This window comes from Tribolium madens, unplaced genomic scaffold (genome assembly GCF_015345945.1).
Source record: "Tribolium madens isolate multiple individuals breed KSU strain unplaced genomic scaffold, Tmad_KSU_1.1 Scaffold_19;HRSCAF=116;Tcas5.2_LG9, whole genome shotgun sequence".
NCBI lineage: Eukaryota > Metazoa > Arthropoda > Insecta > Coleoptera > Tenebrionidae > Tribolium > Tribolium madens.
The window spans coordinates 15700157-15721945 of NW_025400983.1; the positions used below are offsets into that span (position 1 = coordinate 15700157).

The 21789-nt window shown below is 31.3% G+C and overlaps 1 protein-coding gene across 1 annotated transcript; it reads left to right on the top strand.

Moving 5' to 3' along the window:
• The first annotated feature begins 3912 nt into the window (after positions 1–3912).
• Positions 3913–21582, top strand: LOC123015463 (NF-kappa-B inhibitor cactus). Its single transcript, XM_044415199.1, has 4 exons — positions 3913–4068; positions 9702–10020; positions 14501–14856; positions 20778–21582. Exons 1-4 carry the CDS (start codon positions 4020–4022, stop codon positions 21182–21184), a joined length of 1131 nt encoding a protein of 376 aa, XP_044271134.1. The 5' UTR covers positions 3913–4019; the 3' UTR covers positions 21185–21582.
• The last annotated feature ends 207 nt before the right edge of the window (positions 21583–21789 follow it).

A 21789-nucleotide genomic window follows, 5' to 3' on the forward strand; every position in this document is an offset into this window, starting at 1 on the left:
GGAAAAGCGATGAACTTTGTTAGGAGAATTGTTTCAAAAAATGTCTTGAGTTTTGAACGTGAATGTGAATATTGTCATCAAAACACTTAAAATATGGTGTCCTAGCCGTAAAATTACGCGATGCAACAATTGAAAATGCTCTACATCAAAAGTTTTTGAAATATTGAATAATAAATATAGAAATGGGGCTATAAGCATAGACACTATTATGTTGTTGTAAACAAAAAATCAAAAAAACTTGAATTTTTTCAAAAACTATTTGAAAATTTTAACTAGAGTCCATTGAACGTTGTAGGAACGTGAAAAAATAATTTTTGTATGATTGAAAGTAATGTATTGAGACATAGGTATGGTCCTCCTTGTGGCAGGTGACCGAGTTTGCACACCGGACAAAGCAGCGATTTTTTTCTAATTCAAATTTAAATACTAATAATTCAAATAAATATAAGATCTTTAAAATTATACAGGCTGCGCTAGAACTCGCGACCAAAATTTTGACATTAATTTTTGGACATTTTTTTATGTATATTTAATGATATTGATGGTCTTGTATATGTTTTTTTTACAATTATTTAGTGAAGGTACAAAAATTTTGCCAATAAAAGCCACAAATAACATTAAACAGAGTTAACATTTCCCTTGTTTCCTGTTCTAATAACCTTTAGTAAAAAAACTTGGAAAATTATTTTTCCAACAGAAATAAATAGAGTCAAAGTGCAAAATTTAAACCTTATAACTTCGAAATATTTATAGTTAAAAAAAATTTAACATTTTTTCCATGATCCTGATATTTTACCTTACATGGCATTTTTCTCGGTGGCGCGAGTTCTGGCGCACCTTGTATACAGGTGTTAATTATAAAAGGATTGTAAAAGAGACAGAAAAAAATATTCAATTTTTTAAATTTGTTTAATTAAAACATCATGATGTACATTTTTTTTTATTATAAGTATGTCTCTAAGGTTTTCCAAATAGAATCATGATGTTGAAAAATAAGTTAACAAAATTTAACCTTTAAATGCTGTAAGAATCATAAATTCCTTAAATTATGTCTGTTTGTAACATTCTTAAAAAAATGTTGAAAACATTACTGATAAAATAAAACGATTTCTAGATTTAAAAATCTCCAAGGTACAGGTAGACAGAAAAACCCATGATTAACCCTTGAACCACCCCATTTTGTGAGGTAAGAAATTTCTTGATCCTAATTATCCCAGGAGTAAAATTTCCCACAATAAAATTTATAAACAGATTAAAGGATTGGAGATTTCTCACCATATGTCCACTAAAACCAATTTCAAATTTCCAGTGCAACTGTTCTATCATCTGGGAACAGAACTTTAAGTGAATCATATAGTAAAATTTTATTGGTGTTAAACGTGGGAAAACGAAAATTACCAATGCTTAGGAGGTTGCAGTGTCCCTTGTGAATGAGAATGAAACGTGCTCTCTCCTTGAGATTTAGGATTACAAGAAAATAGCAAAAATGTTTACGTTTATTTGATAAACAATTAAAAAATGTATTTAATGAGTACTAATGACAATTTTCTCTTCGTATTTAAAAACCCCTAATTAAAAAGCCTGTCAAGGCAAAGTTGTTTCTAAAGTCTTTTATAACATTAAAGTTTAAATTATAAAAATTTGTCTGAACAATTACTGTGATCTCCATTTTTTACTAACAAAAATGTTAAAACAAAATTATATTAATGTTCTAATTTTTATAAAACCAATAAGGGGCGATTTAAATAAAAAGTGAATTAAATTTTAATTCAAAATTTTTGAACTATTTCAAATTAATTTATTCTGCATAATTTTGGTGTATATGGATTGAAAATTTAATTTAGAACTTTTTTGTGTTTTGTCCAATTTCATTTAAAGAGGTTGTTTTCAAACACCACATCAAAAAGGACAAGGGGCGCTCTAAAGGAAATTTCCCAAACATCGGTACCCTGTGGAGAACTGGGAACTGACCCACAAATTACCCCTTTTTACTTTACCCTTTCGGCTTTCTTTTAAGAAACACTTTCTAATCTTACTATGCACTGAAATAATCGCAGGGCGATTTTTTTTTGTATACAGGCTGTCAGAAAGCTCGGACAGGCTTAAAGGTATAAGAATTACATTACCAAAAAGAAATAAAACCAAATTATAATTTTTTTTCCAAAAATGTTTCAAAAAGTTGAGGATTTATTACTAGCCACACCCGTTTTCACATAGTTTGCTATGGAAATCCAAAATGTCTAAATTTTCTCTAAACAAACGTCAAGAGTAAATTACTATTTAACAAATAGTGAAGAATTAAAGTTATGCAAACTTAATTATTATTGATAGGTTCTACCATGCGATCATTATTTAAAGCTAACAAGTGAGAAAAATTTATTTTTGTTTGATGTACGACATCATAATTTGTTACACTCTCCATAAATACAAAATTAATTAATTAAATCTAAGTTTGAGTAGTTTTGACCATATTTTGGCACTATTTGTCAAATAATAAGTCACTGTCGACGTTTATTGAGAAACAATTTTGTCATTTTTGATTTACATAGCAAACTATACGAAAACAGATGTGGCTAGTAATAAATTTTCGGCAGTCTTAAAAATAAAAAACATAAAATTATTAAATTTTTGGTATAGGGAACGTTAATACAGATCGATGCAGAATTAAATTCTCTTCCATTTAGTAAAATAAAAATTGGGGTATTTCATTTGGAAAATTTGAGTTATGGGTATTTGAATTATTACAAAACTAACCTTAAAATTTTAGGGTTTGTTAATTTTTTTTTCAAAAAAAAGATCTAAAGAAAGAAAGATCTAAACTTTCTCTTTCAAACGCCAAAAAAACAAATTCAAAATTTTAAAAAATAGCAGAGTTATCGATTTTTAAAGTGGAAGGTGCAGATCCAAAAACTTTTGAAAAAGTCCTAATATTTCAAAAACGGCTAAATTTAAATATAGGAAAAGCTGATGAAAACTCCCTTAAAATGACCCGATTAATCAAAAAACGCAGTAAAAATATAGTTTTCCATTTAAAATAAGAAAGTTGAAACAGACTTCCGGTACAACCAGAAGTGCCGCCATCTTAAAAATATTTTCATTTGTGAGAACTTAATGGATTATGGCTATGTACCAATTTTCAAATAAATACGATTTTTCGAACTCCCAATACTTCTAATGTGGGGTTTAAACGGAACATCCTGTAGATAAAGCGTATTTTAACGGCAACATAACAAGGAAGTTTAAAAGCACCATAGAAACAGATAGTGTCAAACAAAACTTAGAACAGGTGTGAGGATTATAAAATAAATTAGAAAACGTTACGATAATTTCGATAAAACGTACATTTGCTAATCAGATAGCGTGAGTTGCGGGGGTAATCGGCTATGCCGCGCATTCCAGATAATTTCGACAAGACATTTTCGAATTCTATAGTGTGAGTTCTACAAACTTTTTTTGGAACCGATTGGATTTGATCACAGTTTCTAGTTTCAACAAAGTAATTAAAAAAATAAAATGAAAAAAACAGAAATCCCTAAAAGTTAAAGCAATGGAGACTAAACATAACTGTTACAGTAGTCCAACAACAAACACAATTATTATTTAAAAAAAAAAACACACCAATTTGGGGAAAACTATTATTGTTATACACGTAACCGCACTGCGCACATAATCTAGGGTTTTTCCAATTGATAAGAAGTTTAGCCATTTGATAAAATTTTGATTCCAAGTACCCGTCCGTTTTTTCACAGAAATATTTCATTGCAAAAAGCCTCGTCTTTTTGTCTAGTGAAAAAACCGTGACCCAGTTTGTCTTCCACAACAATCAACCAAATATTAGACAGAATCGGTCACTGATTGGTTGAAAAGCAATCGGGATTCCCGTTTTTGAAGCGGCGGTGTGTTCAACTGGTGCGCACCTTCTGTCATTCCAGTCCAGACTACGGAGAGAAATGTTCCGGGAATTTGTGAACTTTGTGTTTGTATTTAAACGTGGGGTTTTGTGACATATTTGCTCCCAAATGTCGCGAGTGGATTTATTCAGGACGATCTTCCAACAACATTTAAAAGGTAAAGTTAGTTATTTTTTTTATTTCAATGAAATAATTAATTATGTGTGTCTGTAGTTTTTATTTACTATTGTTTTCAAAACTGTAAACAAAGTCAGAAATAGATTTTAATTATTTTTAATAATTCGTTTCTTCTTTTTTTCTGACATCTTCATTTCACTTTCACTTTTTTTATTGTCATTATATTATTAAGTAATTTGTCATGTCCCTGACTTGGTTTTATAAAAATTATTACAAACCGCAAAATTGGGCTTAAAAGGAATTGCGCGGTTTATCCTTTCATTCGTAGGTGGTTTGTCAAAAACTGTTCTTTTATCAAAAGTGTTTTACAATAAAAAATTGGGGGGACCTCATTTTCTATAAAAATCTTTGCCTCAAAAACATTGTAAAATAGGCATTTAACAATTTTGCTTTTTTACACATTAATTTGAAATTTTTATTTAAAAAAAATTCAAAAACCGATTAATCTTCTTTGAGTGTTTTATGTAAAAATTTCTGAATCAATAAAAGTAAATTCAAACCACAAACAACATAATAGTATAGACAATGGATATGGCAAATATTTTATTATCTCAAGTTATATGACCGAGAGGTGCAGTCGCGAGGGTGCATTTCATTCCATTTTGATGGACTCGTGACGTTGGTAATCATACATGAAATGGAAGTCCGTATTTGATTAGTGACGATTGTCAATAAAAATAATATTGTATTAAAAAATTTATCATTTTTAACGGCAAATAATTAATACGGGGTGACTGTAAATGATTGTCACAAAAAATTTTCAGCTACTTATTGCATTGGCGGACAAAATAAATTTTTGTTTCATTAAATACAGGTTGTAAAAAAATATGAGGACAAAGCGTCATATAAGATTTTCCAGATCATAATAAAGCGACTTAACCCAACCAAGTTGCACCATAAGTTGGGTTAAATCGCTTTATTTCATTTTCGTTACAGCCATTATTTATAAAAAAACTGTAAAATGAGTAAAAAGGTTTAGAGGTTCAAAATAAATGCCATTTCTTTCAGATTATTATACTATAAAAAATAAATACAAAAAAAATCCGTCGTCTTTCCTGAGGTAGGTACATAGTTTTTTGTGCAAACTATATTGATTTATCTTTTAACGAAATAACGTTTTTAACAAAAATTATTGATAAACTGATAATTAATGATAAATTAATTAAAGTTGTGTAAGAATTTTGTTTTGATTAAGATTAAGATTTATATCATTAAATGTTTTATTGGATAAAGATTTTTTTACTAATAGGACTATAGACTGAGGAACTTTAGCTGAGACACCCTGTAATATAATAAGTATTTCCACAGTGACAAAAAAACAGTCATTTTTGAACAGAGTTTACAGAATGGGCAAATATGTTAAAAAAAAATTATCTATCAAAATTTCGAAGTTAAGAGGGTTTAAAGTTTGCACTTTGACTCTATTTGTTTCTGTTGGAAAAATAGTTTTCCAAGTTTTTATTGTTAAAACTTTTTTACTATTACCTAAAAGAGGAAACAAGGAAGCGGTATCCTAAATTGTAACTCTGTTCAATGTTATTTGTGGCTTTTATTAACAAAATTTTTGTCCCTTTTCTAAATAGTTGTAAAAAAAACATATACAAGATCATCAGTATCCTTAAATAGATATAAAAAGATGTCGAATGTCAAAAAACAAATTAAAAAATTTTTTGATCGAATTTTTTAAACATTTTTTTATGTTCCTGGTATCTTACCTTACTTGAAAATTTTCTCTGGGGCGCGAATTCTGGCGCACCTGTATTTGTTCAAACAGTTTATCTAACTTAATAAGAACAAATGAATTAAATTTCTGTCATGTTACTTTGAAGTTAAGTTGACAATCCTGTATTATTTTAGATGACAAACGTATGTCGCTTGAATTTGATAGTTAGTGTTGCCAACTTAACTTCATGGCGCAGGGCACTTTGATTGAAAGCATTTCTTTTCATCAGTGGGGAATTCTTTGGACTTTACACTGCAAACGTTTAATAGTGATTAATATTTCTCGCAAGAGCGACGTCCGTTTTTCACTCGCGAATCAAAGTGAATCACTCAAATGTACCAGGAAACACACAGAGTGCATCTTTGAGCGTGGTTATTGCCCTCGTCTCGAAATTCCCAACTGAGTGTATTAAAATTCCCCAAAAGCTCACACAAGTGTTGTTTTTTATTGCAATATCGGAAAGTCCACCCACCGATAGCGAATTTTCACTTCAATTGTGTCGAATATTTGGGGAAAACCTGCTAAATAACAATGCCTAGTAATACCTGGTGAAACTGATAAGGATAATAAGTGGGTAAATGGATTAAATGGCGATAAAAAAATATATTGGCAATGTTTTCCCAAGGTGTGTGTGTGTGGTAATTTTGAAAAACCTTATGACGTTTATACGTTTATCTTATCAATTCCAGGGTTCGTGAAAATCGGTGGCGTCTAACGGTACGGCGCCACTTGTCGGGTGACGACACATTTCAAACAATAAAAGGAATCATCCGGAAATCATATTTGACGGTTCTGCAAAATCAACTGAAACATTGAAAACGGTTTTTTTTTTCATCAGAAAAGTTGAAATAACATGACGTTAATCAATATTTGAATTCGATCAAGTTCATATTTTTCAAATCAAATCATACGTCATGTAATTCAGATTACTGACGCAAATTAAAAGTTCCAACAAAACAAATTCGTTAAGATAAATTATGATGTTGTAAAATAAAGTTAATCACAATTTGTTGATTCTAAAAAATTTGGTTTTCCATAAATCGTATGTATTAAAAAAAGTTCTAAATTCTGTTTGATGTTTTTTACTTTTCAATAATCTAGATTCTAGAGATCTAAATATCTATTTAAAAATTGTTAAAATACTGTGCGACTTTAGAAATACAACAGTAGCAAATGACTTTTTTTACCAATTTTTGTGTAATTAATTCCTTGTTAGTTTTTTTATAATAAATCTAAAAATGTTTTTTACTTCGATTTTATGTACAGGTGTTTCACACAACTTTAAGAGGCTTGCGCCTAATGTACGCACCCAAATATTCAAAAATCACAAAACACTAGATACAAAAAAAATCTAATTATTTAATTTTTGGAAACCCATGACAGTAGTTGTCAAACTAATCACTGTTTCATTAATAGTCATAAACGGCAGTTTTTCAGAAACAATTGTTATTTGTTCTATTAAGAGACGGCATGAATATGATTCTAGTTTATCCATTTTAATCACTAATTCACTAAAAATGTTGTAATTTTTGAAAGGGTGAAACTAGAGAAGATTATCCAATTTTTCAAAATTTGTAATCGAGTTCGTATCGGGATATGTATTATTTATTGCATCTTACAGGGACAGGCCTCGTAAAATTATGTGAATCCTGTATGTAGATGGAAAACGGTCAAAATTGCACAGAAAAATATTTGAATTTATTTCTTAGGTAAGACTCAAAAATTACAAAAATGAGTTTCAATTGAATCAATTCATTCCCAAATAAATTTAAATATTTAATTTTAATATCTATGTTGCACGTGTCATTTTTAAATGTATAGCGAAATTCTTATCAAAGATAAATTTTAAAAATTTTTAGAATAAATACACATAAGACATACCTGGTGATCAAGAATAACTGTTTGAGTGGGCAACATTACTTGACACTTGGTATTTTAATGTAATCTGTAATCTTTTTTTGCCATATTATATTTAGTTGCAAACACCCAAAAAAGAAAATATTTTGTTGCCAACAAAACAGTTGATGTAAACATTCGGATAGGGCAAGTTGAGTTATTTTGACATCTTTTGAGCTCTACTATTACTTGTTAAAATATTTGCACATACTGGTACTGCACCCTACACAGGCTGCGCCAGAACTCGCGCCCCAGAGAAAAATGCCATATAAGGTAAGATACCAAGAACATGGAAAAAATGTTAAAATAATTTTATCGATTAAAATTTCGAAGTTTTGAGCGTTTAAAAATTTGCACTTTGACTCTATTTATTTCTGTTGGAATTTTATTATTTTTGGGAAAAGTTTTGGTTGTCACATTTGTCCTCTAGATTTTCAAAAATGTATCAAAATTTTTCGTATATACTTTTTCTAGTTTTGGGTTCTCAATCATAAAAATGCTTTTTTGTAAGTACCTATAGAGTGAGTGAATTATGTGATAATCTTATGTATTAAAATTAAAAATACAGGTGTCCGGAAAGTCGCACACCTCCTTAAAGGGAGTAATTCGGTAGTCCTACCGACTACTGAAAAAAAAATGTTTATTTGTGAAAAAAAATTGACATTTAGAAATAAAATAAATATTAAATAGAGTCAAACTGCAAAATTTAAACTCTTATAACTTCGAAATTTTTATAGATAGATTTTTTGTTTACGGCGTCGCTCGATGATACAGTGACACGGAGGTGCGTGACTTTCCGGACAGTCTATATTTTGTTTTGACAAAAATGCTCAAGCAGGTCAATTTTCTTTTTAAAAAATGCAAAATTCTCAACTTGATTCAAAATTATGTGTTTGTTTTTTGTTGATATCATTTCACTTTTTTGGGGATTTTTTTTCGAAAACTATGTAACATTTAATATCGAGCGATCAAGATAATTTGTAATCGAGTCAACCTTGGATTCGAAAACGTATGTCTGTAAAATGTCAAGTAAAATGACAAGTCAAAAAGTAACAAATAATAACTAAATTTATAATTTACCTTCAAAAAAGAGGGGTCCTACTCGTATTATTTATTATACGTCGTCGACTAATTGCAGCTCATTTTGCCGTTTTACCTTTTGACTTGTCAATTTATTTGACGTTTCACGTGCAGTTAGACATACGTTCTCGATGCAGAGGTGATCGCTGGAAATTTTGGTGTTGTCATTCGACAGATAAAAGTTGGCTAAAAAAAATTAGTGTTTTAATTTAAAAAAAAATGTGGATGACGTCATTACTCAAAAACCAAAAAGTGTAAAATTATAAATCAAGTTAAAAATTGTATATTTTTTAAAAACAAAATTGACCTGTTTGAGCATTTTTGCCAAAAACAAAATATTTTCAGTTTTAATAAGATTATTCCATAATTTTGTCGCCCACTGTGTAAATAAGTTGGTCTTTATTAGTCAACTTTCAAATTTGACATTACTGACTGACATTTTTGACAGTGGTTGTTTTTTTCCCCCTACACAAAAATATAAATATAGAACTTTGCATTTCCGGCATCGTTAGTGTCATCCCACCCTCGCACTCCCACCGCTTCCGAAAAAATCGGTCAAATGCGCTTTCTCGCGTGATTTGAAATGGCGCCAAGTGAGAGCGCATGTCTGGGGAATCCCGAAGTTGTGTTGGATGTCCACAGCACACGCGATCGCCGTTCAGTAAATCTCAGTCGCCGAGAAGCCATTTTCGAGTGTTGACGTAACGAATCAAACGACCCAAATCTCGAAAAACCATTGTCGAATTATTTTTCAACCACCCCCTTGTACGCGGTTGTCTTTGGAAAAGGCCGTGTTTCGCGCGTGCCGCCATTAGAAGTAGTGCGTGCGGATTTGTAGCCATTTTGTGTCCAGTGCGTTCGCTTCTTGTTATCGGGAAAAATGTCCGGGAAACAGGATAAGAAAATTCCTTCAGTTCCAGATGACGCTGTGAGTGAAGAAAAGTGCACCGTTTATGAGTCGTCGACCATCGACAGCGGCTTCATTTCCGGTGAACTCCGGTCCGAAGAGAAAATCACAGAGGAACTACAAGTCGAGGAACCACCACAAGAAAACTACATGCGTCTGGACAGTGGGGTTGATTTGTCTGAGAGTTTTTCCGGACTCCATATCAAAAATCCGGACTGGAACGATCTCTCCTGCGCCAAGAGCAAAATCGCGGAACCACCTGTTGAAACAACTGCCAAAGACGACCTCTGGAAAGAGTATTTCCAACAGGATGAGGATGGCGATACGTAAGTCTTGACTTTAGCGACGGAAAAACCAACTTTGATAGCCATATGACCTTTAACCCAGATGTTATCTTGTTGTTTCATTCAAATCAACGACTTTCAGTGAATCAAACAGTGGCGCAACTAGAATTTTTGTTGTCAAACAAACCTTGCAACCCTTAAAAAATTCATCATAAGAGTTATAATAAAAGTTATAATTTATTTTCTAACCAAGTTAAAGCCTTTTGGAAGATATACAATCACTCGTTACGCTCGCTTATATAATACTGTTGTCTTTTCAATTCAAAATGATTTGTAATGTTATCATTTTATAGTCAGTTGCAACAATCTTGATATAACTGATAATGCAGTGTTATCAATATATTTTTTGTCACAATTTTCAATCACGTATAGTATGATAATTGACAGTTTTAAAAATTTACATTAAAACCTTTTGAAAGTTGGCTTAATACAGAACCACTCGCTAATATTGACTAATATTGACTTTTGTTTAAGAAATACTATAAAAATATCATGCGGCAATTGAATCAAAGTAGCCTGTGACTTTGATATGACGTTGACAACATTAACTGTCAAGCTTAAACATCACAACAGTTGTCATTCGTTTGCTGAAACAATTTGACATCAGTAATTTAATGTTGTCAATATTTTTTTGCAACAATTGTTTACATATGAAAAAGATTCAATGTTGCTAAACGAAATTTCAAAGTGGCCTGTGTTAACCTACATATTTTTTAAGTTATGTTTTTGTTTCAACATATTTTGTAAATTACAAATTTAATCTTCTGGATGTAGGTACAGTGCAATCAAAAAGTCTGTCTATCAAGCAAGCGTAGAAATTTAAAACGTATGTCTGGAAGATAAAATGTCACAATGACAAATTAGAAATGTCAAAATATTTTTTATGTAAATTATGACACGAAACCGTGGTGAACGATTTTTATAAATAAACACCAACAAAATCTTATTTTAGTTTGTTTTAAGACGTTTCATAGAATAACTCAATTTAATTAGCTCAATGTATTAATTTTTATAAAATAATTTTTTGACATCTAGGTAACATACGAACTGCCATGCAACATGCGTCCTCAACTAGGACGCCTACTTGATAGGAAGACTTTTTGATCGCACTCTATAAAACTGGAAAAAATAATAATTATACCACGCGCTCAATTAAATTGCTGATTAATGTAGTTAATTTTGCAACACTAAATAAAGTAGACCCAGAAAATATAAAGTTTCACAAAGGCCATACTATCTATGATATTTTGGTCAAGTAGACCACTGAAATTTTAATTTGTAACATTAACTGTCAAATTTAAACGTCACAAGTTTATAGTCATTTGTCATTCCTTCTTATTTGCGACGCGCAATCATTGTTACACTACATTATTATTTTAGTGTTGTCAATCTTCAGTCTCTGGTCACTTTGATCAAAATTTTAATTGTTTGGTACGCCACTGCTTAACCACAACAACACATCAAAAAATGTCATCATGAAGTTCGCAAAACACGTAGTGTGACGTCACAAGGTCATCATTTTTAGGTGCACTCGATCGAATTTAACTTTCTTCACAATTACGTAATAATGATTCGGTTTTTTTAACACAACTTTCTTTCGAAATTTCGAATAGAAAATTCAAAGTTTATTGTACTCAATAGCATGCAAAAATTGGAAAAACCCTAGATAGGTATGTAGGTATATCTTCAACTAATTCGTACCTGGGATTTCCTAATCTTCAAAATGCAAGTGTGTGCCTACTTAAGTGAGATTAACATTTTTGATTAACCGATGACTAATTACCTTAACGTCTTATAACATCAAAATTCAAAAAATCAATATTATAGTTATTTCTTTCATCAAGATGCTAATTTTTTACGTGTAAATGTGTTTTTCTCGGGATTCCCGGTATCAATTAAAGGGTTCTATTCACTTGTTATTTGAAATTTGATGACATGATCACATAAAATGACAGTTGTGTCCAGTTTTCAATGCCGCCTAAGATGACACATTTATTTGATCATACGGTATGTTTAAGATGTTTAAGATTATTCATCCAATAATAATGACTAATACGTGTCTAGTTTTTTTCTCTTTGATCTAAGAAGAACAGCAAATGAGAGTAATTACATATTTGTGTACATATTTTATTTGTTTGTCAATAAATATTAATTGCGTTTTTAGCATGTATGAATGCGTAAGACAAAGGCCAGCTGGTACAACATGCAAATTGCAATTCTTTTTAAGTAATAAATGATCACAAATATTCATTTTGTCGTTGATTAGTTTTTTGTAATTAAAAAATATTTTGTTTGTTTTTTATCCAACATATTAATTTAAATTGAAAATGGAAATAATAAAATAAGACAAACTTGTAAATGTCAGAAAATGAATCATTTTAAAGTGGTAATAAAATTTAGTACCCATCGCAATGAATCAAATTAATGCCTTTTACTTTAACAATTTTTATGAAAGTTAAATGAAAATAGTAATGAGAATTTAAATTGCCATAACAATACATGAACGGTTAACACGCAACGGGGATTCCCACAGTCTAGCTTACTTCTACTTTTTGTAACTTTTAAAACAGGTTTTTTTCTAAAATACTTTTGTCTGTTGACGTCGAAATTGCGTTAAGGTTTTATATTAACAGTGTTAATTACTTGATATTAATTTCTGTTATAAGATAGTGTTTTAGACATTTTATACGACATTGAATCATATTTTTTTATTGACCTTGAAAATTTCCTTGAAATTAGAATCCTGTTTATTTCCTATTAACCCAAACCGAATAAAATGTCATCGAAACACATGACTGACACACACATCATTGTATTTTAAAAATGGTGGAAAACTGTTCTTTAATTCTTATTTGATTTAATTACTCATTGGTAATAAAATATTGAACGAAACACTCGTAAATAGTACGCTTCCAAGGTCTCCTAACCATGACATAAGCAAAGATGCCTCTGAATGTAAACCGTTGAAATCGACAGCCTTTCTCTCGTACGAAGAGGGGCATTGCCCACATACAATGTTGCCAACATGTAAAGTTAGTAAATACCAACCGTATGTTGAAAAATTACTAAATAAGTAGTTTTGTAAAGAGCATTTTGATAAATTACGATTTCTCGCATAAAAAACGTAAAAATAAATAATATTTGAGCTGTCTACCTAAAATCTGTATTTTTAAAAATTTGAATTCAACATTTAAGAATTGATTGCGTTTCTGGTAGAAATTCTCTCGAAAGTTTTTTGCTTGAAATCGTGTTTAAAGACTCGAAAATAGCAAAAATAGCATCATTTTTTATCTAATTCGATGATTATGGGTTTATCTTTGACGAAATTTTGAGAAAAAAACGTGGTGAAACGGTTGAAAAATGCAAAAATAAGTCCGTTTGCTAAATTGCTGATTTTTCGGTTCAAATAGGCATAATAATAATTTTATTTTAAAATTTGTAGGTTGTCTACTAAGTCTAGCGAAATCTCGTGAAAAAAACTCAGTTTTTTACGTCAGTTTTGCCTTAATTTGGTGATTTTTTGGCTTACTTGTGATGAAATTTAGTGAAATAATAAGATAAATTACGATTTATCACATAAAAAACGTAAAAGTAAATAACATTTGAACTGTCTACCTAAAATCTGTATTTTTTAAAATTTGTTTCAACATTTAAGAATCGATTGCGTTTCTGGTAGAAATTCTCTCGAAAGTTTTTTGCTTGAAATCGTGTTTAAAGACTCGAAAATAGCAAAAATAACATCATTTTTGATATACATTGGTGATTTTGGGTTTCTCTTTGACGAAATTTTGAGAAAAAAACGTGTGGTAAAACGTTTGAAAAATGCAAAAATCACTTCGTTTGCTAAATTGCTGATCTTTCGGTTCAAGTAGGTATAATAATAACTTTTTTTTGGGGGGGTTCTCTACTAGGCCTAGCGAAATCTCGTAAAAAAAACTCAGTTTTTTACGTCACTTTTGACTTAATTTGGTGATTTTTTGGGTTTATTTGTGATGAAATTTAGTGAAATAATCATTGAGTGAATAACGTGTTAAGACGCTCGAAAAGACTAACAGATTGTCTTTTGTCCTATTTTGGCAAAATATTGCAAAAACCTACATACTTAATTGATTGATTTCTCGGTGCGATTCAACTCGAAAATATGGGTTACACACTCAAATGGCATGATTTTTCAGTTCAGCGGTCTAACGAATTTTTCAGCTAATTTTTGTAAATTTTTACGAAATAGTACATAATTGCATTTCTGACTAAAAAAAGTGCCTTAGTAATTTTTATGAAAATAAAAACAACTAAAATTTGTGGCCAATAATGTACATTTTTTAAAATAATTATTAGATCTTGTGATAAATTGCAAAGACTGGCAACACCGCCCACGCGGTGCATTATAGTACTCGTAGTGGGAACAACGGAACTACTAAGTGCTCAACTCGGAATTTCCAGCCTGAAATTGACCTTTTTTCAGGTTCCTCCACTTGGCTATTGCTGAAGGCTTCGTCGAGGCAGTTTTAGCCTTGATCAGGAAGGCTCCGCACCCTTTGTTCCTTGACACCCCCAATGACAACGCCCAAACACCAATCCATCTCGCCGCCGCCAAACAGAACTGGAGGATAGTCCGATGGTTGGTGGTGGCGGGGGCCAAACCATGTCCTAGAAACATTCGAGGTGATTCACCCTTACACATAGCGGCCAGAAATGGTGATTTGCGGTGTTGTAAAGCCATCACCGATCCGGTACAAGAACAAGAAAGGATAGCTTTAGGATTAAATTACCCCAAACAACCCTACCATGAGATCAATCTCGACCAATGGAATTACGAAGGTGAGTTGTGTGAAGTTTAACGTGGTTTTTGTATTGGGTTTTCCTATGATGTAAAGCTAGAATGAATGGCTGTTCACAGGAAAAATGATTCTTGTAATCACATAACGGAACTCGACGAATTATGACAGTTACTTAAATGAACAATGTATATATAGCCTTGATCTGGGGTTCTTCAAGAATCCTACAAATTACCACAATGAAAAAAGTTGTCATTATTGAAATGTCAAAATTTGACAATTGACAGTTAACTGACAATTACAAAAAATTGATTTTCTCCTAGAAGGATTTTTTGGTGCTTATTTTGTTATAAATATTCCACTGTGTTAATAAAATTAGCACAAATTTGGGTTTGTATTGTCGTGTGAGTCAAAAAATGTCATGATTTAAGTTACTCATCACAGGCGGCTTATTGCCAAAACAAATACAAATGTCATAGAATAACAAACATCAGACTGCTGGATATTTAAAATTATGTTTAAAAATAACTAAATACCATGCATATTGTTTGATGTTAGCTGTTGCATATACAGGTGTCTTAAAATTCGTGGAACAGGTTTATGGCATATAATTGTATGTATGTATGAGACACGGAGTGTATAGGAAAAATTATTATAGACAAAAATTTTTCCATGTTCCGAAATTTGGGACAGCCTGTATAGCAAATAAAATTTCCAGTCTACTTTCTTTTCGATAATAATTGAAGCAATTTTTGGGGAATTGTTCATTCAAAAACATCTTTAATTTACTCACACGCCGTTTCAAAAATTGGATTAAAACTTAACTTTACAAATGAAGAATTTTATTTAATTAGAATTAAATGAAAAATTTTGCAGATGTACAGGCTGATTAACACTATACCTTTCTCGCTTAGTGTATTTTTAGTTTTTAAATTATTTTAAGAACACTTTAATATGAACCAACTAATTCTTAAATTTTGTAACGATTTTTGACAAACACTTTTTACAAATGGCACGACTTATTTTTTGTATAGAGAAATTACTGTTAAAAAACAAATGTACCTGATCTGTCCTAACCTGATCCGACAGTTGTCTTGTCTAAAACTGGATATAATGTATTTAATTCGTGATAAAGTCTCTTTAAAAAATGATTTCATTTTCATGTGAGTAATTATTAAAATCAGAAAAAAAAATAAGCAAGAAGCAGCATCAAAGGTTTTTTTGTCAGTCACTCTATACAGGATGCGCCAGAACTCTCGCCCCAGAGAAAAATGCCATGTAAGGTAAGACACCAGGAACATGGAAAAAATGTTGAAAAAATTGTATCCAAAAAAATTTCGATATTATGAGAATTTTAATTTTTTTTGCTACAGATCAATAAAGAGGATACAACTAAGCTGTATCCTAAATTGTAACTCTGTTTAATGTTATTTGTGGCTTTTATTGGCAATATTTTTGTACTTTTACTAAATAATTGAAAAAAAAAATACATGATCATCAGTATCATTAGATGTAGGTACATAAAAAATGTCAAATGTCAAAAAAATAAATGTCAATTTTTTTTACAGATAGATTTTTTTAAACATTTTTTCATGTTCCTGGTATCTTATCTTCCTTACAATTTTTCTCTGGGGCTTGAGTTCTGGCGCACCCTGTATAACCGTAATCGTCAAAATTCAATTTGATAGAAGTGGTCATACACTGGCGCACACGGAATTTTGGACATCAAATTTATGTCACTTCAAAAAATGTCAATGTAAGCCACACTTTATTGTCATTATGGATTGACGTTTGGAACTAAAATTTGAAAGTTTTAGTTGAAATTTATTTTTGTCGTCGATTTTCCGAAACAATAATGCCAGCAATACGTGTTTTTATATAAGTTTAATAAATTATTTTAATTTGTTGTCATTTTTTCTCTAGCTATCAGGATAAAAATTAACAAATACCAAAAGTGAGGTTAGTTGTCTAAAACCCGTTTTACATTTTTATGTTAGTCGAATGACAAATCGTCCAAAATTCCGTGTCCACCAGTGTACATATTTTGTAAAACGAAAATCACAGATTAATTAATTTAACTACATTTATTACATTAAAAAAATACAAGTATGTAATTAAGCAGAAAAATTGATAATAAAAAGTCAGGAAGACTATTTTCCGTTGTTTTAAGAGTAATTAAAAAAGGAATAATGAAATATTGAGTATAAAATAACTGGTTATTACATGAAATCTCGAAATTATACGCTACAACGGTAACATTTGTATTGAAAAAAATATGATTGGACAGAAAAAATAATAATAAATATGATACAAGGCTATGTAATTTTTTATTACATACTCTTGAACAATTGTCTTAATTTTTTTTCAAAATCTGTTATTTTTGTATATAAAAAAAAAAGATTTATAAGTCACTACCACCAATTCTTCTATAATATTGAGAAAACACATTTAGAAAATAAAGTCCATAATTCAAAACATTCTCTACTGTTAATATTCTATACACAGAGAGATTGCAGGTTATGGAACCGTAAAAAAAACTTTCTCTAATTCGTAGCTTAAGTGTAGTAAAATTATATTGGTTTAAATGTAACTTTTTTAATAAGATAGTACGAGCTAAGGACAAAGAACTGGTAAACTAGTTTCAGCCAAAATAATATCAAAAAAGAACTTGAAATGTTATTGCTGCGTTTTCACAAAACCCGCCGTCAATTTGAGCCAACCGCGACTGAATTTTTTATTTTTGTGTCATTGATAATTAAAAAAATGTGGGCTAATTTATTATTATTTTTATCATTGATCAGTTTTCCTCGTGACAACGCCATTCACCGCAATGTGGTGGAAAAATCGATCCGATCACTAGGGATTCCCGAGCGTGTAATTTTACCATTGGAAAGTTTTAAAAATGATCGCTTTCATTTTCTTGTTTATCGTTTTTATGCAAATTTAGAAAAAGTCATCAACCATCAACCCACCCTGTATTTTTTTTTAAAATGTCAGCAATAATTTGTGTGAGCGTCGCTTAACCCCAATTAACTGCGGATTTCCCTGGACATAGTTATGTAGTGAGTTGTTGGTTTCATTCTGAAATGCATTTCTAAAAATATTCGAGGATGGCTGTGGATTCTTGTGATGTCGGGGAAAACCAGACGCGTCTGGCACAGGCGGCATTGAATTCCGCATATTTTACTGAAATAACATCAAATTTATTTTGGGCGAACGACAGACTTTTTTGGGCGTTAAAACCAGCACTGTTTTTACCATCGATCACAAAAACCAGGAAGTGAAACGGAAAGAGTGAATCGATCGGTGGTGTTTTCGGTGGTCTAAAGTTGGCAACGGGTCATACAGAGTGGTATTTTTAGACTCATAGGTATGTGCGTTTTTTGAGGGACTCGCACCATTTTAGGATCGTTGAATCATCGCGGTCAAAAATCCTACCGGATTTGTCGTTTTTTGTCCACGAAAAAAAACCTTGAAACGAAAATCCCTAAACGAGTTTTTGCAATGTCGGGATTCCCCAGTCATTCTCGTGTGTGTTATACAGACAAAGTTTTCTAAAATTGCTATTTTTTTTAATGATGAAATTTTTGAGACACTATTATTTTTCGGAATTTCCCCGTCGGTAAACAATGCGGAGTTATATTTACGTCGGAAAATCGGAGCGCGTGATTTCGTGGGCGTTTTTGCACTCGGTGTAGTTTATTTTGAGGGGGGTCAAATCGAATCAAGTGCCTACGTGACTGACGGTAAATAGAAGTCATTTTCGGCAATTAATGTGGGGTCAATTACGCTAATGTCTTGGGTGATATTGGGGGTCATCACTCTCGACTCTGGAATATTGTTATTACGTCCAAAAAGAATTTTTTTTTGTTCAATTCTTGACGTAATGGTAATTATGGAGGGTTCTAATTTTACATACTTTAATATCTGATGAAATGCAAGGGATTAAGTAATCAGCGAAATTTCGCAAATAATGATTCTTATAACAACGAATGTTGTAAAACCGCAAAGAAAGACCAAAACAATTTTTTGTGTTAGTGACAAATCTTTGCTGAGATAATTAGGTGGATACTTGTTATTATTAATCACGGGAAATTTTATAAACGAGTGTCTAGAGGTTTAAAACTATGTTCTTAGCAGGTAAATGCGATTTGTTTTCGAAAAATCAAAGAATTTTGACCCGATAATTAAAAACTATGGTTTTGTTTTTTTAAAAATTGGAAGAATAGTTTTGTTCAAGTTTGAGTAATATAAAAAGAAAAAAAATGATGAAATTAGGGATCGATCTCCAAATTTTTGGATTTTTGAAATAACAGTCATTGTGTGCAATATGATTTTATAAATTTTGAAACTAAGTTTTTGTGTCAATAGAGCACCCAGACAAGAGTCAATTTTTTTTATAGGGATTTATACTATACGATTATTCAAGTCTTCAAGTCAGCGGTGATTTTTATTTTTAACAGTTTTTTTATTATGAATAAAAAAACAAAATTTACAAAAAAATGTAAATATTTACACAAAAGAAAATGAAATATCATAGTTCGCTGAGGATTTTGAAATTTGGTATAGGGGTCTAGATGTTGATTCTAAACAACTTTGCTTAATAACTTTTTGTCGTATTTGCTACATAAAAGGCACTTTAGAGACAAATAGCTTCTTTGAAAAGTATGTTAGAAGTTAGTCTTTAACTAAGCAGTGCTGAACCCCAAAAAATGATTTTTTTTTTTTACAAGAATCGTTTCACTTATTCGGAGACATACTGGATATACATGATCGTAAAAATTTGTTAAAAACTAACCAATTACATAATTAATTGGTTTTACATTACGAAAAATTTAGTAAAAATTCGCGTAATTAAGTTTAAAAAAGGAGAAGGGAGAAAAGGAGAAAAAAAGTTGAGTGTGGTTCTGAAATAGTGGAACTTTTTGATCAAGAAGACGAAATTAGTTACTGAGTCGATGAAAAACTAATTCTCATATTGTTTTAGCAATTTTTATCTATAATTTGTTGCAAAAATTACACAAAAAGTAATGAAATAATGATTTTGTGACTTTTTAAAGTATTTTTTTTATAACTTTTGATTCAAATAAAAAATCGTGTTTTTGATTGGTTTTTCGAGAAGAAGTATATTCTAAAAGATAAGCTAATAAAAAACATGCTCAAAAGATGGTGAAAACCATTGGAATACATTAGTTAATACAGATCAATGCACAATTAAATTTTCTTCTATTTAGTAAAATAAAAATTGGGGTATTTTATTCGAAAAAATTGAGTTATGAGTTTTGAGTTATTACAAAAGTAACCTTAAAATTTTTGGATATGTTTTTTTTTTCAAAATTTGAAAGCACCTGAAAAAGGACCTATGCTTTCTCTTTCAAACGCCAAAAAAAAACGAATTCAAAATCTTTAAAAATGGCAGAGTTGCGGATTTTTAAAGTGGAAGGTGCTGAACCAAAATTTTTTGAAAGACTCCAAATATTTCAAAAACGAATAAATTTAGGTATAGGGAAAACTGATGAAAACTCCCTTAAAATAACCCGATTAATCCAAAAACGCAGTAYAAAATATAGCTTTCCATTTAAAATAAGAAATTTGAGACCGACTTCCGGTATAACCGGAAGTGCCGCCATCTTGAAAATATTTTTATTTAGGAGGACTTAATGGTTTATGGCTATGTACCAATTTTCAAATAAATACGATTATTCCAAGTCCCAATACTTTTAATGTGGGGTTTAGACGGAACATCCTGTATAATACTTAATTGTTACTTAACGATTTTTAAAACTGATGGATTTAGAATACAAGATGAAAAGACGAAATTTTCGTTTCTTTGATTTTAATTAGTTAACAGGAGGAAATCAACGAAACAAAAAGAAAATGTGTGAAATGTATCAAAAATTATGTGCAATAATTTTTCTAAAAGCAATAAATAGGAAGCGGAAATGATGTTATTTCTTGTTTCAGGCCAGACCTGCGTGCACGTGGCCGCCATCGAAGGCCACATCGACGTTCTGCGCCACCTGGTGTGGTACGGCGCCGACATCAACGCCCGAGAAGGTCGCCAGGGTTACACCGCCCTCCACTACTCGATCGTACGGGGCGATGAACGTCTGGCGCACTTTTTACTCTCCGAATGCACGAAACTGAACGCCGACGCCGTCACCTACGGCGGCAACAGCGCCCTCCAGCTGGGCTTCCCGGTGCCGGCGACCATCGCCGACGCTTTGAGGTCACGAGGAGTGCCGTCGCCCTTCTCCACCGACGACGAATACATCGACAGCGACAGCGAATCCGAATTGACCGCCGCCGCAGCGGCTTCGGCTTACGAAAATTCAATCTTCGTCCGGAATTTGGTCGACGCCAGCGCTTAGAAATCCGCGACGGAGACGAGGAGAACTAAATCGAGCCTTCGGAGCGCGAAGCGAAGGAGGAATCAGTTGCCAAATATTAGATACTAACTGTGATCGATTTCGGTCCACATGAATGTGTTTTAGGGGAAGAAATCGCACCGGATTTATTTTTTTAATTTATGATTTTGTATATAGTGCAATGGTACGATTTCTTGCTCCACTAGGAGAAATGTTCGAGACTCGTGACGAATTATGGAATTTCTTTTGTGTTCTCGTGTAAATTATTATTTCACAATTGTACTTTTTTTGTTGTTGAAATATCATTTTTGTACATAGGCCACTATTAGCGTTAACTCGATTATTTTTAGTTTACATTTAGTCCTCTTCAAAAAAAAAAAAAACGACAAATATAATATAAAATAAAATCAGTGTTTTATTTTAATCACATACATCTATTCAAGGTCGTTTACATCTCACGATCCTGCTAATTATTATTAAAGATGGATAATTTCACTAAATCAACTTTCAACAATGCACTCAATATGTTTTGCAAATTAAAGTTTTAATAACTTTGGGGATTCCCGAGTTATTCAGACACCACCAACATTGTTGGAATTTCCTAAGTG